The sequence below is a fragment of the Petaurus breviceps genome, unplaced genomic scaffold, assembly GCF_028583685.1.
Source record: "Petaurus breviceps papuanus isolate PSGF00001 unplaced genomic scaffold, PetGlider_PUasm1.0 90825, whole genome shotgun sequence".
Lineage (NCBI taxonomy): Eukaryota > Metazoa > Chordata > Mammalia > Diprotodontia > Petauridae > Petaurus > Petaurus breviceps.
The window spans coordinates 6606880-6623842 of NW_027187353.1; the positions used below are offsets into that span (position 1 = coordinate 6606880).

The 16963-nt window shown below is 48.8% G+C and overlaps 1 protein-coding gene across 1 annotated transcript in view; it reads left to right on the forward strand.

The window, feature by feature from the left end:
* The window catches only part of HCN4 (hyperpolarization activated cyclic nucleotide gated potassium channel 4), a 66891-nt gene extending 50997 nt beyond the window's left edge, over window positions 1-15894 (forward strand). The window contains exons 3-7 of the mRNA XM_069071521.1: window positions 5166-5384; window positions 11937-12083; window positions 12315-12555; window positions 13739-13903; window positions 14328-15894. Coding sequence (XP_068927622.1) covers window positions 5166-5384; window positions 11937-12083; window positions 12315-12555; window positions 13739-13903; window positions 14328-15769 — 2214 coding nt within the window. The 3' untranslated portion in view covers window positions 15770-15894. The remainder of the gene's footprint in view (window positions 1-5165; window positions 5385-11936; window positions 12084-12314; window positions 12556-13738; window positions 13904-14327) is intronic.
* Window positions 15895-16963: the final 1069 nt, after the last annotated feature.

Below are 16963 nucleotides of genomic sequence, written 5' to 3' on the forward strand. Positions count from 1 at the left end.
GGAATTGGATAAAGAGTTCCTAACAGATCACAAAAATTTTGATATGGCAAAATGAAATTGTGTGTGCAGTGAGGGGATCGGGGGATGGGGGAAGGGAGCAGTGCTTTGACTTGCTCTATATCTGTAAAGCAGATACAGCTGATAAATCCTTGACTTGCTTTGCTGATAATTCCATCCTTCAGAAGGTGGAGAAAGCAAAGTGGGGGACTGCTATTCTTGAAGTGATTGTGACCAATGAGGACAAATTGGTTGGTAAAACAGACATGACGGGAGCCTTGGGAGGCTGTGACCATGGGATGGATATTAGAGTGGCTTGTGACTGATAGCTAAGGGAACACCCTGCATACCCTAGACTTTGAGAGAGTGGATTTCACAGTTCAGAGCTGAGAGGTCAGATCCCAATGACCTGTGGCTATAAAAGGGCAGTTGGCTGGTCTGCCATGGCTGTGGAATGGACACACCTTCCTTACCCTCAGCACCCAGGATCCTTTGCTCAGGTACCATCTCCTGGAGGCCTCCCTAGATCTCCCTAGTGATTAATGTTCTCTGCATCCTCTGTTTTCACATTGTATCAGTAGAATATAAGCTACGTGAAGAGAGGGACTGTTTTTCATTGTTTTTTGTGACTGCATTCCCAATGCCTAGCCAAGTGACTCACACACAGTAGGCACTCAGTAAATGGCTGTTGATTTGCTTTGAACTAAATTGGCTCTAGAGGAAAGGGAGTTTTCCAAGGACGTCCTTACCATTATACAGTCACACAACTGATTCTAATAAGGAGGAAAAAGGGAAGACCCATACAGCTGTGCAGGAAGCTTATCCATAAACTCATATATTTAAAGGATAATCCCAGAAACGGAAGAGAGGCAGGCAGATGGAGGATGGATACAGAAAAAAGTCAAGGTCCTACAAGAAAACTGCCAAGCTAAAACCCATTATGAGAATATGCTTATCATAAATGCTAAAGATAACGAAAGTCACTTTTTGGAAAATTGGGGGCAAGAGAATACCTTCTTACTGACAGAGAAAAAGTAGAATGATGAAGTCTTATGCTGTTTCTCTTTTCTCTGTCAAGGAGAATAACTTTCAGGCTAGTAAGGATGGGAGGAGACTGAAGATTTTCAGGGAACTGAAATGTGACATAAGGAAGAGGAAGAGAAGAAACTGCACCTGGTCCTTAGACCTGGACAAAGTTAGTCCAGGCTTTGAATACCAAAATATCTGTAAATGTTAATGCTGAATTTCTGTCAGTGATAATTGAGGAATTGTGGGAGATAGGAGAGGGGCCTGAAGACTGGAAAAAGGCAAATATCGTTCTAGTTTTTGTGTTGTCATTCCAGTGTCTGACTTCCTGTGAACCCATTTTGGCATTTTCTTGACAAAAATACTGGAGTGATTTGCTATTTCCAGATGAGGAAACTGAGGCAAGCAGGGTGAAGTGACTTGCCCAGGGTATCACAGCTATTAAGTGTCTGAGGCTAGATTTGAACTCAAGAAGATGAGTCTGCCTGACTTCTATTCACTATATCACCTCACTGCCTGTTACAGTTTTTAGGAGGTAGATATTTCAAAGTATAGGTCAGTGTGCTTGATTTTGATTCCAGAAAAATGTTAGAGACTGATCAAGAGCAAATCTCATTGTTGCCTTTTGAAGACGATATATATACACCCAGAGACTGCCATAGAGTGTACCTGTACCTTAGTAAAACTTTTTATAGATTTATCATGATATTCCTGTGGACAAGATGGGAAGGCATGGACTAAATGCAGATCAGCACTGGTTACATGACAAGACCCAAAGATTGTTGACTGAAGGATTATTGTCAACTTGGAGAGAAGTCTCTAGCGCCGTGCTTCAAGGCTCTGTATTCCATCCCCAATTCTGTCCAGTATTTTAATAAATTATTCAGGTGAGAGGATTCTTAGTAAGTGTGTAGAAGACAGGAATCTAGGAGGAATAGTTAGACCATTCCATGATAGAACTGGTATCTAAAAAGATCTTGACATGCTAGGAGAGTGGGCTAAAGATAATATGAAATTTAATTGGGGGTATACGTGGATTCAACAACCAACTGTAATGGGATGAGGGAAATGCATTGAAAAAGGAGTTCACATGAGAAAGACCTGGGGGTTCTAGTGGACCATAGGTTTATTGGAGTCAATCATGGGATACGACCTTAGACTGCAGTAGTGCAGGGAGGTGGCAACCCTGCCAGATAATGTATGGAGTATTGTGTTTAGTTCAAGACACCTTGTGTTAGAGGGGATATTGAAACCATGTCCAGAAAAGGGTAGTAACTGGGACCGTGGAGGAACTGGAGATCGTGCCCTGTGAGGATGGGCTGAAGGAAGAGAATGTTTAGTCAAAGGAGAGAAATCTAGGAGGCAAGTTGCATAATCATTGCCTTTTAGGTATTTGAAGAACTGTTATGGAGACTGTCTTATGCAAGTGCCTCAGGAAGTGCCTAGAGGTACCTACTATGTACCAGGCACTGGCTAAGCATTTACAAACATATGGCAGTTAGGTGTCAGAGTGGGTAAAATGCTGGACCTGGACCCAGGAATATCTGAGTTCAAATCCTACCTCAGATACTTACTAGCTGTGTGACCCTGGGCAAGTCACTTAACCTCCATCTGACTCAGCTTCTTCATCTGCTAGGCACCATGCTGAGCACTTTGCAAACATCTTGTTTGAGCTTCACAACAACTCAGGAAGGTAGATGCTATTTTTATCCTCATTTTGCAGTTGAGGAAACTGAGGCAGACAGAAGTTAAATGACTTGCCCAGGATCATAGCTACTAAGTGTCTGAGGCTGGATTTGAATTCAGTTCTTCCTACCTCAAGGCCAGTTCCTGTACTCCCTACTCATCTCCACCTCACAGAGCCCTCTCTTCTTCAAGACACAAGTCAAGTACCACATTCCATGGGAAGCCTCTAATAATTCCTCCTCCCCTTCCCACACAGCTGCTAGTGTCCTCCCTCTCTAACTACCTTAACCTTGACTTTATTCCCCTTACATTTATTCTGTATCCTTATAAATGTCTTTGCTGTGTTCCCCCCACCCCTTTTCCAGGCTCCCAGACTGTAAGCTTACAAGTAAAAATTGCTTCCTTTCCTGTCTGACACACAGTAGGTGCTTATTAAATGTATGTTGATGGATTAATTGATTGAAATCAGAGAGAGGCAGATTCTGGCTCAAGTAACAATCTCTTCACAATGAGAACTATTCAAAAAAGCAGCAGGGTGTCTTAAGGAGTGGTTAAGTGGGGAGTTCAGGCAGAGGTTGGAATGCCACTTTTCAGGGAGTCTACAGAGGGATGGACCAGATGATCTCGAGGTGCCTCCTTCCCAGCTCTAAGAATCTGTGGTCACTGTGGCTCTGATCTAACAATGAGACTCAATGGGTTTCAGTTTGTAGAAGGGTATTTAAATGGTCAATTTCCTGGTGTATAATCTAATTGATATTGATTACTTATAGATATTGTCATAATCCCGTTAAATTTTCAAGGGGGACTTTTGATATAATGATCTCCAGGCTATCATTTCAGCCGTCCCCTTCCCCCCCCCCGCCCCAGTCCACTCCATTTTGCAAAAGAGGAAACTGAGGCTGAGATATTAAGTTTCCAAATATCAAGTTCAGTGAGAGATACCTGAACTGGGAGGTAGGCTCTGAGTGGAGAGAGTGATTAGGCAAACCCCAAGTCACCAAGGGAGGAGAGAAGGTCAAAAGCCTTCATTTGGAATCTAACCAGTGAGCTGGGTTGAATGCTGCCTTTACAGAAAGAATGGCCCAGATCGTGCTCCTGCCGGGTCTTCTTGTCTGAGATGGAAGCTCTGCTGGGAAATAGACAATTTGGGGGAATCAAAGTGCAAAAAAAGTCATGGGATTGTCCCCATTTTATGTTTCTAACTCAGACAGAGCTTTGCCTCTTACCAGGCATATGACCTCACTCCAACAGCCTGGGCTGCATTGGCTGGGACAGAACAAAAACTGTTTGTTATTGCCATCATTACACAGCAAACCACATGGTTCTTGAGACATTTAACGCTTTCCCTCCCCCAGCCCCCAAACCCATCCCTACTCCTGACCCTTTGGAAGATAACTACCTCCTTTGTCATTTGAGAATTTGAGGTTTTTTTAAGTTTTAATTGATTTTTTAAAATGTAATTGTCACTTTCCAATGACTCTTCTCCTTTCCATTGCCCCCCCCTCCCCATCCCCTCTCCATTTAACAGAACCCTCCTGATCTATCTATGGTGGAGTAAACAAATCAGCCTGCTGGCCACATCTGATGGGGTACTCCTGACGCACAAGAGAGAAAATTCAATCCAGCTGGGTTTAGTCTCAGCCAAGAGATTTTCCCGGGGAACACAGGCACAGAATGGCCATAATTAACATACTACCATTATCCCTTCCCCATCATGACTTTCCCCATTATGGTTTCAATATATGGAGGGTCAGCATAAGAAATTAAATGGGAATTTGGGGGGTGTTTTGTGGAATTCACAGAAAACATGTGACACAGAAAACAGTAAAAGACACAGAAAGAGTTTAGAATTTCAGAAGTACATAAAATAAATGTATAGTATTGTATAGTATAAATGTATTTTATATTTTAATTCCATAATAATTCAGACTTCTTCTCTGGTACAAAGGGAGGTCCAAACAATTTTAAGCAGGTTTTCCAGATCACCAGGATGCTGCACCCCTAACTCCCATGATATGGAAGGGATAACTCTAAATGAAAGTTTTGAAGGTGGGCAGGCAAATATAGACTGTAGCCTTGGTCAGACAAAGCTCATGGCTAGAATAAGCAGTGGGAAGGTCAGCAGCATTCAGGAAGAATGCACCCATAACCCACCCCCTTTCCCCAGAGAGGAGAGAGGCAGGAGCTCCTTTCATTCTGTGCAAATCCCAGTTGCTCACCACAAGGCAAAGTTCTAAAACTTTCATAGCTGTTTCTCTTTACATTCTAGTGGTTAACATGTGAATTTCCCTTCCTTCCCTCTGCATCAGTTCATATGAATCTTCCCTGGGAGGTTTCCCATGCTCTTTCCTTTGGTTTGGACTCTGTTACTTCAACCCTAAACCAGGTGCCTTGTTCTGTGGGAGTGGAAGATAATGACTGTCTGTCATTCTGTCTTTCTGTCTGTCTGTCTCCAGAATGACTCGTGGGGAAAGCAGTACTCCTATGCCTTGTTCAAGGCCATGAGCCACATGCTCTGCATAGGTTATGGGAAGCAGGCACCAATGGGCATGTCGGATGTCTGGCTCACCATGCTTAGCATGATTGTGGGTGCCACCTGCTACGCCATGTTCATCGGCCATGCTACAGCCCTCATCCAGTCACTGGACTCCTCACGGCGCCAATACCAGGAGAAGGTAAGTCTGAGAGGGGCTCCTGGGCTCAGCAAGAGCTCTCCTGGATAGTCCTTGGGTGGCTGACAAGATAATGATGTTAACAGCTCAACTCCCAGTAATGTTTCACAATCTACAAAGTAGTAGTAATCTCACCACCACCTTGTGAGATGATGGGAACTAGCCCTGTTTTTTCAGATGGGGAAGGAACCCAAGAGTCAGAAATGTGAGGGCTAGTAAACAAGGACCTGGGGTTTTAGCCTGGGTGTCCTGAATCCAAAACTAGTGTTTCTACTGATGACCATGTGATCTGTCATGCCCTACTGCTTTTTGGCATAAGTAGTATTGACTTACTTCTAATACCAGCAGGATTCCTTGGTACATGGTGCCCCAGGCATTCTGGGGAAAATCTGGGGTAACCCATTCATTGACCTTTTCCTGGGATGGGAGAGAAGGAGTCAGTTTCTCAATTCTGAACCTCCATGCCCCAGGTGCTATGAGAGAGTCACCTTAAGGGAGCTCATGGTCTAATTGGGAGAATGATGTGCACACACAGTAAAGAGTGGGCAGTGCAGGGCAGGTGAAGACATTCTACTCTAGGATCTCAGAGGAGGAGAGGGGTAAGCTGTGGCTGGAAGGATGGCCAGGGTGTGAGTAAGTGGAAGGAAGGAGATAGGGCACAAAAGACTTAAGGATTAGCATGTGAAGAGGAACGGCTCTCACTGTGGAAAGGAGACAGAGACAACAGATCCCTTAGATGAAAAGGACATGGTAGAGATCCATATGGGCTGAGTCTGAGATGATGCTGGAAAGGGGGAACTGGGTTGTGAGGGACTGAGAATTCTAAGCCAAGAAGTTTGGGCTTTGTTCTGAAGGCAGGAGATTAGGAGAGTGAATTATGTAAGTACTGTGGCACGAATTAGCCTGACATCATGTGAATAGTGGCTTGGAAGGGTAAAGGGAGCCTGAAGGCAGGGGACCCAGGCTTACACAGATTGAGCCCTGATTGCCATCCCCAACTCTGACCACAAATCGAAGGTGTGGGAAGCGATGGTATTCTAGGGTATGGCATGGTGGGAATGGATGTAGAAAGGGGAATGGATCTAAGAAATGTCCTGAAGAAAAAACCAGGACCTGGTGCTGATTGAATGCAGAGATGAGGGAGAGAGAGAGTGAAGGGTCAAAGGGAACTCGGGAGCCCGAGTGACTCTAAGGGGCTGAGCCTCAGACAGTCTGAAGGCGTGGTCTACTGGACTGGGCAAACTCAGGGACACATTTAGATCCCCATGACATGCCACATGGCATAAAACTTCAACTAAGTCCTTGATGTGCAACTGAAACATAGTCCTTGCCTTCATAGAGCTTATACTCTAACAGGGAGATGTGACGGAGATTCCTGGAGCTAGAATCCAGGGTAATATGTGTATGATAAGAAGGAAAAGCAGAGGTAGAGAGGTAAGAGTTCCCATGTGTGGAAAGGACATGGTAGAGCTCCGCATGGGCTGAGTCTGAGATGATGCTGGAAAGGGAGAACTGGGGTGACATGTACAGAGTAAAGTCTGAAAGGGCTGGACAGCAGGCCCACAACTCTGAATAACTGGACAAACACACCATAGATGGGGTTAATGGCAGAGGGAGGGCTGACCAGGAAAGGCCGCCTGAATCGAGTCCATTTGACCTGAGCCTTGAAGAAAGCCAAGAAAGGCAGGAGGGTGAGGTGAGGAAGAGGAGCATTTCAGGCGTGGGGGACAATAGAAATGCAAAGAGTAGGGAAACGGAGGGTCTTGTGGGAGGAAGATGAGTGTCGCTAGATTGGGGAGCTCCTAGAAGGGGGCAAAGATATTGGAAGTGCTGGAAGAGTGTGAAGGGCTTTGAATGCCAGGCATAGGACTTTATAGCTGATCCTGGAGGTAATAGGGGGTCAGATTTAGAGATGGAAGGGCAAATCTCTCGTGTCACAGATGAGGAAACACCCCCAGAGTGGTTGTGACATGTCTGAATTCACACAGGGTTTAAGTTGCTGAGCCAGGATTCAAACTCAGGTCCTTTGCCTTCAAATCCCATGCTCCTTTGACTATACCACACTGACTCCAAGGTTGGAAGAATGCTTAGAGCCAAGTTGTAGAGAATCTTGAACATATAGGTCCATATGCACACGTGTCAAAGTCCTTCATACAGAGATATAGAAATAGTTTGTGATGGGTGCACATCCCTTCTCTCTCCAGGATGCCCCCAGCTAGAGAAGCCTCTCAGAATAGAGGGATTGGGGCCAATGGAAAGTTGCAGCCTCAGTAACAGCTAGTCCAGCAGAGAAGCCTGCCCAATGAGCTCCAGCCCTCACTCTCAGCCATGCCTGCTTCTCCCGAGGCCCAGGTGACTGTCTGCCCTGGTGACGGCTACATTAATATTCATGGACAATTATTACTCAGATCCCTCACCTTCCTCTCTCCCAACCTTGACCTGCCCCAGCCGAGGACTGAATGGGAACTGAAGCTTCTGCAGTTATAGAAAGGGCCTTGGTAGAGGGGGCACTAACTCAGCCCCGCTGTGTACGTACCGCCTGCTTCAGCTACGGTTCCAGGAGGTAGATAGAATTCAGAGGAGGGAGAGACTATGGATGGAGGTGGTCAGGGAAGGTTTCTTAAAAGAGTAGAACTTGATCAGGTTCACTAGGCCTTCAGTGGGCTGAGGATGGGGTCATCCTGTAGGCCCTCCAGACCTTGGTTTACAGGAGGCAGAAGGCCTCTGGGTCTTCTCCTTCTAGTGCTTGGGACATAGTAGGCTCCATATAAATATTTGTTCCCTTCTCTTTTCTTTTTTAATACCCTCCTGCCTGACCTGACCTGTGCCTGTCACAATGCTAAACCTACTGTCTCTTTCAGTACAACTTAGCCTAGGACCTACTCCCCAGCACTGACCCTATCACTGTCCATTTTTTTTCCCAAGCCATCTTGGGTTGAACCCCCTGGGCAGCTACTTGTTCAGTTCCGGGGACCCAGGACACTAGATATCGGCAGCTCCTTTGCCCTAGTCTGGCCACAAGGACTGGGAAATGACCAGGGTAGCACCAACAAGCCTAGGCTCTCTGCCCCCTCCCACTCCTTTTCCCTACTCCCATCTCCCTGTTTTTTCCTCTTGGTTCAGATCCAGCTTCATCACTACTTTGCCTGTCTGTGAAATGGGTGTACATATTATCTGACAGTGTGCAGGCCTTTAGGATTATGGAAGAAGGCAGGGAGAAGGCCCTAACTAACCTTCAGTAAAGTGTCTGTTAAAAGAAACGATTTATTACCCCACCAGTTTCCCAACTGATGCAAAACATTGACAATCACAGGCAACAGGTGAGTCTGTGACGGGTATTACAGATTAATCTGAGGCCAGGATTAGAGGTTGTTGTTTGGTCAAAATTGGAGTTGGTCTGTGAAAGAATCAAGGGTCAGTCAGGCTGTGGGCAAAGTTATGACTCAAGATGGGATTAGGTCTAAGGATCCTTCTGTGACTGGGGTTAGAGAGCCATCAGATGGGGCCAAGATCAAGGGTCAGTCTATGGTCACTGTTAGGGGCAGGAGTATTCTGGAGTCAGCTCCCAGGGCTGATTGTTCAATTTTCAGTGACAGCATTTACACCTCAGAAATCAGCAAATACCACCAATCAGGGCTTGGGTCATCGTTTTGTTGATTGTCTAGACTTAAAAAAGAGATGAGGAAAATGTTAATAACACTTTTCAGTCTGTTGTGTGTATGTCCCGTCTCCTCCCCCCATCTGATTGTTAAACATTTACCACTATGTCCCTAGTTAGGGTCAGGCTGGATTAGAACTAGAGGTAGACCTGTCTGGGTAATTTAGGGTCAGTATGTGACTGGGCTGGAGACTCTTTGTTGCTACAGCTGGGGGCTGGGATCAGGGGTCTGCCCAGGGCTGACCAACAGCATTACAGCTTTTCTCTGTATGACACCATTTACCCCAAATGTGGCTCGTACCCATGACCTTGGCCTTCTTAGCTCTAAGAACACATGGCAGTAGGACTCCAGAGAGTGCAAACAGTCTGGTGCCAGCTGTCTGTGAGGGAGGGTGTTTATACCCACACACGTGGGGACATATCTTTCCCCCATATGTCTCGCTTGCTTTCCTCACACACAGACACACAGCCCTCAAATACACACACACACACACACACACACACTAATGCAGCATTCAGGTTCACATGTTCACATGCATACATGTACTATGTTCTCACAGACAAAGCCAGAGGAGAAAAGCCAGTTTTGAGACATACGACACTAAGTCCTTCTGCTTATGTCCCCATCTAATTAATGGATGTGGAAGGCTGGATGGGCCAAGATCCCTGTCACATCACCAGGGGCTTTTTATCCCAGTAATCAGAGCCTCGTAACTCTCATGGCTGTGATTCTTTGTGGTAGGAGGAGGGCAGGACTGGGCACTGACCATTAGGTGACCTTGGATAACTCACCTCTCTCGTCTTGGCCTCATTTTCAGCTATAAAACAAATGGGTTGGAGTATAGGAGCTACCAAGTCCCTTCCAACTCTGAATTTATGACCTATGTTCCTGCCGATAACAAAATGCTTGTTGCTATTATAATGATCACAATTAATTGTACGGTGCAAGAAGTAACGAGGGTATTACATCAGTAGAGACTTCTAGGACGAAATACAAATTCCTCTGCTTTGTCCTTAGAGCCCGTCACCATTTGGCTCCGAGTGACCGTCCCATAATCATTCCTTGCCACTGCCTCCACCACCCCCTTGTTTGAGCCTCAGTTTACCCCATATCCCGCCTCAGTGTAACTGGCTCCCGTGTCGGCCTCAGGGAACTCCTGGACTCAGCTCCAATGTCACCTCCTTCAGGGGACCAGTCCAGGGCTGCTGATGCCCCCTCTCCTACCCAGCCCCCACTCCCTGAAACTCTCTGCTTTTGTCTCATGTAGTTTTCATTATTTCCCTCCTTGTTCTTAAGCTCCCTGAAGGCAAGGACTGTTTTGGTTTCTGGTCAGTGCCAGGACCGATTGCTTATTCAATGTTTGTCGAATGAATGAGTGAATTAATTAAGCAACCATGTAATTAGCAGACCCTGATGGCACATTCATGACCTGGTCTGATGGTGAGATCGGAATCTATGGGGTACGATGGCCCTGTGAGCATCTATGGGGCTTTGCCTTGGGAGCATGTGTGAAGAGACAGGGCCCTCAGCTGGGAGGAGACCAAGGAGATCCTCTTCCAAGTGGGATTTCCATTTTCTTCCTTGCCTGCTTACTGTCTTACTTAGCCTAGGCTTCCCTGCTCTCGGATGGAATATGATGGCCCTTGACCACTGAAACCCTTTCATTCCCGAATCCCGTGGGCTCTGATTCTCTCAATTAGATTAGAAACCTAGGGCTCAGAGCCGGAAGAGACCTTGGGGATCCCGGAGACTGACCCTCTTGTTTTACACATAAGGAAAACAAAGTTCAGAGAAAGGATATGACTTGCTCAAGGTCATACAAATAAAAAGACCATGTTGGGATTTGAACTTGGGTCTCGGGGTTAGGACTCAGGAGGGGACTTCCTACCCATACTCCATACTCTTGCCACAGCACTACTGCCCTGTCCCACTAACACCCTCCTCATCTAAACAAGAACGACCCCTACTCTCTCTTCTGTGGCCCCCTGAGGAAGAAGGGGGGTTTTCAGAAGAAATGTATTGACCCTGGATGGAATGGAGACTCATTTTTGAGAGCATTGAAAGAGCTTTGACTTTCTGGATTTGGAGGAAATGGGTCTGAGCTCTTATCTCAGCTTTGCTACTTTCTGCTGTGAGACCTTGGACAGGTTACTCCCTGGGCCTCGGTTTCCTCATCTGTAAAATGATGGAGCTGGATTAGATGTGCTTTGAGGTTCCCACCAGCTTAATGCTTAAAATCCCAGAATCGGGACTCTGAAATACACTGGATCCAGTCATAGTCCAGTTATGACGCCCAGGCCTCACATCAGGGTCTGACCTGCCTCTGGAGACCTTTAGATGGAGAGGGACCTGCCCATGTCCTCTCCCTGGCCTCATCTCCCACCCACTCTCTGCCTCCTCTTCCAGTTCCCCGTGGTTACCCTTCCTGAGGCCAGTGCTTTTCTGAGCTGTCTGTCTTCCAGAGGGGCCAGCCTCTGCCTCCCTGGGAGAGGCGCAGCTCCAGACTCTACCACCAGGCCGGGCTCAATGAGAACCTGCCAGCTTCACAACATGGGGCACCAGGTCATAGTGAGGGAGCCCGTCATTGCTTTCTCCATCAGGGCAGAAGAAAGGACCTGAAGCCACTTGGCCAACCTATCTCTGAGCAAGAATCCCCACTAAAATATCTTGGGCAAACATTCATCCAGGATTTACCTGGAAACCCCAAGTGACGGGGAGCTCACTACCTGATGAGGCAACCCATGCACTTGTGAGTTGGATCATAGAATCTGGAGTGGGAAGGGACTTTGAGGCCACCATTCATTTTACTGATGAGGGAAACTGAGGCCTAGGGAGGGCAGAAGAGGCCTCCCTGTCGCCCACCTTGTGACCTCTGCCCCTTCTCTCTCCTGCCCAGTACAAGCAAGTGGAGCAGTACATGTCCTTCCACAAGCTCCCACCTGACACGCGGCAGCGCATCCACGACTACTATGAGCACCGCTACCAGGGCAAGATGTTTGATGAGGAGAGCATCCTGGGCGAGCTGAGTGAACCCCTACGGGAGGTGAGCAGAGCCCCACTCCCCTACACAGGCAGGGGTGGGGGAGGGCAGGAAGCCCTCATGCTACCAGGCTCTGCTTTTGTGCTGGGCCCTGATTATCTCCTTCCCCTCTTCCCCTTCTTTCATCTCCCCCCCGCCTCAACTTTCTGGTCTTGCCTGGCCCACTCTGTACTTCTTCCTGGATTTCCTGGTCCTGCCCTTCTCTCCTCGCCTTTGCCCTGGCTGGCTGAATAGGAGATTATCAACTTTAACTGCCGGAAGCTGGTGGCCTCGATGCCCCTGTTTGCCAACGCAGACCCCAACTTTGTGACATCAATGCTGACGAAACTGCGCTTCGAGGTTTTCCAGCCGGCTGACTACATCATTCGAGAAGGCACCATTGGCAAAAAGATGTATTTCATTCAGCATGGTGTGGTCAGCGTCCTCACCAAGGGTAACAAAGAGACCAAACTGGCAGATGGCTCCTACTTTGGAGGTAAGATGAGGCTTTGCCTCCCCCGCCCCAATGTAGGGCCTGCCAAGGCCTGAGCTTGAAAAGCAAACCCCTTACACTCTTCTCTGGACCATCAGAAGGTGCTCTGTGGAGCTAAAGGCTGATAACCCTTGGGAGTGGGAGTAGAGAGGTGGGAAACAGGCAGCTGGGATCTCAGCCACAGCCCAGGATGGGGAGAGTCAGAGTGACAAGGGTCACATTAAGGCAGGGCCAGAGAGCAGAAATGGAAGGGGGGGAAGTGCAGGGCTGATCATCTGGGCTAGACAGAATTAATACCAACACTTCCTATTTTAAAAATAATTTAACTAAATAATGTTTTCAATCAACAAATATTAATTTTCTCTCCCTTCCACCTCTTCGTTACCCACTGAATAAAGAGAAGAAAAACATAACTCTTGCAATCAATATGTCAAGCCCCAAAAAACTTCCTGTGTTGGCCATGGCTGAAAATACATGTCTTATCCTGCACCCTGAGCTTAGCGTCCCTTCTCTGTCAGGAGAAGGGCAGCCTGGGTCCTCTGGAGTCATAGTTGGTCATTGCATTGTTCTTGAGTCTTTCAAAGTTGTTTATCTTTACATAATTGCTGTTATTATATAAATTGTGCTTCTGGTCCTACTCACTTCACCCTGCATAAGTTCATGAAAGTCTTCCCAGGTTTCTCCGAAACCATCTTCCTTATCATTTTTTACATTGAATCAAATTCATATAATTTGTTCAACCATTCCCCAGTTGATGTGTACCCCTTAGATTCTAGTTTTTTGCCAGTTCCAAAGGAGCAAATAGAAATATGTTTTGTACATATGGGTCTTTTTCCTCTTTCTTTGATCCCTTTGGGACATATACATAGTGGTGGCATTGCTGGGTCAAAGGAGATGCACCATTTAGTAACTTTCCAGGTATAGTTATAAATTGCCTTCTGGGAAAAGTGCACTAATCCACAGCTCCACCAACCATACCTGGATGTGCCTGTTTTCCCTCAGTCCCTCCAGCAATCGTCATTTGGTCGGTCATTGCATTGGTCAGAGATCTTATAAACCAGAACTTCAACCAAGGCTTCGTTTTAAGGTTGTCTCAAATTGGAACTGCTGAAGGATCTTTGCCTCAGTTTTCTGCATCTAAGTCTTGTGTCTCCATCATTTTTTTTGTCTTGTCTCTACCTTGTAGAGATATGCCTGCTGACCCGAGGGCGGCGCACAGCCAGCGTCCGGGCCGACACCTATTGCCGCTTGTATTCCTTGTCTGTGGACAACTTCAATGAGGTTCTGGAGGAGTATCCCATGATGCGTCGGGCATTTGAGACTGTGGCCTTGGACCGACTGGATCGCATTGGTGAGTGGTGGGGGTAGAGGAGCCCTGTTGTAGATGGGGATGATGCAGTCAACTCTCCTTGTTTTATAGAAGGAAGAACTAAGGCTCAGACAGACTTAAGCACTTGCTCCAGGTCACATGCTGGAAGGTCGTCCAGAGCCTGGCTTTGCCAATTCCCAGCATAGAGCATTGGTCTGTGATTCTTGGGAATCTCAGCTCTCTCCTCCTCTGCTCCCCAGTCACCTTGCACCTCCTTTGGGTATGCCCATGTACATCTATGCTGTCTCACCCAGTCGAGTGAAAGCTCCTAAGGGCAGGCTTGTAACTTCGGCCTTTGTCCACCCAGTTCCTGCGCACAGTAGGTGGCTCATAGCGGACATTTAATCTATGTTTGTTGATTGGTTGATTGTGATTGTCCTTCCTTCCTTCCTTCTGCTCCCTCCAGGTAAGAAAAACTCCATCCTTCTGCACAAAGTCCAACACGACCTTAACTCAGGAGTCTTTAACTACCAGGAGAACGAGATAATCCAGCAGATTGTGCAACATGATCGAGAAATGGCTCACTGTGCACACCACGTCCAGTCCGCTGCAGCCTCCACGCCCACTCCAGTCATCTGGACCCCTCTGATCCAGGCTCCCCTGCAGGCAGCTGCTGCTACCACTTCTGTGGCCATCGCTCTCACCCACCACCCCCGCCTCCCTGCCGCCATCTTCCGACCCCCGACTGGTGCCAGCTCTGGGCTGGGCTCACTGGGTCCTGGACAGACTCCAAGGCACCTGAAGCGTCTCCACTCCCTGATCCCGTCTGCACTGGGTTCCCCCGCCAGCACCCCATCCCAGCTGGATACGCCCTCCTCATCCTCTTTCCACATCCAGCAACTGGCTGGTTTCTCAGCCCCAGCAGGGCTGGGACCCTTCTCTTCAGCTAGCTCTCCGCCTGCTGGTCCTGGACCACCACCTCCAGGAGCCTGTGGCTCCCCACTTGAGACCGCCTCAGCAGCGCCCACCACTCCAGCCGCCACTGGCTTTGGCCACTTCCAGAAGGCTTCAGGCGGCTCCCTCTCCTCCTCTGATTCCCCATTGCTCACCCCACTCCCCAGTCGCACCCGGTCCCCTCCAGGCACCCAGCCATTGGCTGGGGCTGCAGGGGGCCTGGGGCTCCTAGAACATTTCTTGCCACCTCCAGCCTCTTCGGGCTCCCCATCCTCTAGCCCAGGTCAGCTGGTTCAACCCCCTGGAGCCTCTTCCCCAGCCTCTGTCCCACCAAGTGCATTAGGGACATCACCAATGCAGCCAGAGAGGCTGCCCTTTGCCATGGGGGCATCTGGGGGGGTGTCCTCTATGGCCTTCACACCCAGAGGCCTCAGCCCTCCCAGTCAGAGCCCAGGCCCAGGGAGAACTTTTCAATGTGCCCCACCCCGGGCATCAGGTTCCCATGGCTCCCTGCTTCTGCCCCCTGCCTCCAGTCCCCCACCACAGATCCCCCAGCGCCGGGGCACCCCACCTCTTGCTCCAGGCCGCCTCACACAGGACCTCAAGCTCATTTCAGCCTCTCAACCAGCCCTCCCTCAGGATGGGGCTCAGACGCTGCTCCGGGGCTCCCCTCACTCCTCAGGGGAGTCTGTGGCTGCCTTCCCACCCTTCCGGGGTGGGAGCGGGGGTTTTGGACCCCTCGGGAGACCCTTTGGTACAGGCCCAGCCCAGAGGGTCACCTTGCCTCGGCAGACGTCCTCAGGTTCTTTGCCCCCACCCCCACCATTGTTTGGGGCTGAAGCTGCCTCTACTGGGGGACCCTCCCTGACTGCTGCCCCCCGGGGCCGAGAATCTACAGGGCTGGTGGGTGCCCCAGAGCCACCTGTCCGCTCCAAACTGCCTTCTAACCTATGAACTTGGGCTCTCACTCTCGCCCCTGACCTTTTATTTTATCCTTCTTTCTTTCTTCAGGTTTAACTGTGATTAGGAAAATAATAACAATAATAATTATAACAACCCCCCCTACACACACACAACACACACACACACTCACAAAACAGCCCAGGACAGGAAAGCGCCAGACATTCCTAGAGCTGTAGATTTGGGGGTCACTTGCTTTTATAGATTCTTTTACCACTTGAGGAAAGGAGGGAGGGAGGGGCTGAGAGCCCCAGAGGGAGTGCTGAGGGATGGGGGGGGGGGTAATAATGAATAGTGTGATGATTTTCCTAAGGACAGTAAAGCGGGGGGGGGGGGGGTGAGGGACCCCGAGGGAGCGAGGGGGGGGGGGGGGGGGGGGAGTCAGGTATGTCCTGGGGAGCCAGATGCGGCCAGGGGTGGGAATGGCCAAGGGAAAGGGTTTCCTTGAGAAAATGTACCCCCCCCCTTCCTTGTTTTAGATTAGTGGGTGTCCGTGGCCCCTGATCAGAAGGACCTGAGCTCCAGAGGCTGAAGAGTGTCCCATTCCCTGCCCAGCCTTAACTCCAGCCTCAGCCTCCTCCCTCTTGTCATGGGGAAGGGTCTGATAGAGTTGGGGAGGGGGAGTTCCAACTGGAGCTAGGGTCAAGGTTGGCCAGCCTAGCAATTTTCTACCATGAGCCTAATGAGCTATAGATATGTATATGTATGTATGTATGTATGTATGAAGTGTACATGTATAACCACATAGCGCCCTGTATAGCCATGTAGATATTGACGAAAACAGACACTCGCTGTAGTTTTAACCCAACAGTGCCTGGCAGCCCAGGCCATAGTGTACATAGGGCCTCTTGGCCCCCATGCCCAGCTTTGTACAGCCCTTCCTTCCCCAGAGCTGATGGCCCCAGGGCAGCATCCCTTCTCAGCCTCAGGGCAGGGACTTCTCCAGCTGGGATAGAGTAGAGTTACCTCCACTGACATCTCAGCAGGGTCCCCCTACCTAACCCTAAGCCCTTCTCACCCTCACCTCATGTAATAGAAAGTCCACTCTCTGGGGAGTCAGAAAACCTGGGTCTCAATCCCAGCTCTGCCAGTGACTTCCTGGGTGGGGGGGACCTGGGCTAAGTTCTTTCCCCTTTCTGAGGCTCAGTTTCCTTATCTCTCAAATAAGGGGGTTGAACTAGTTGGTCC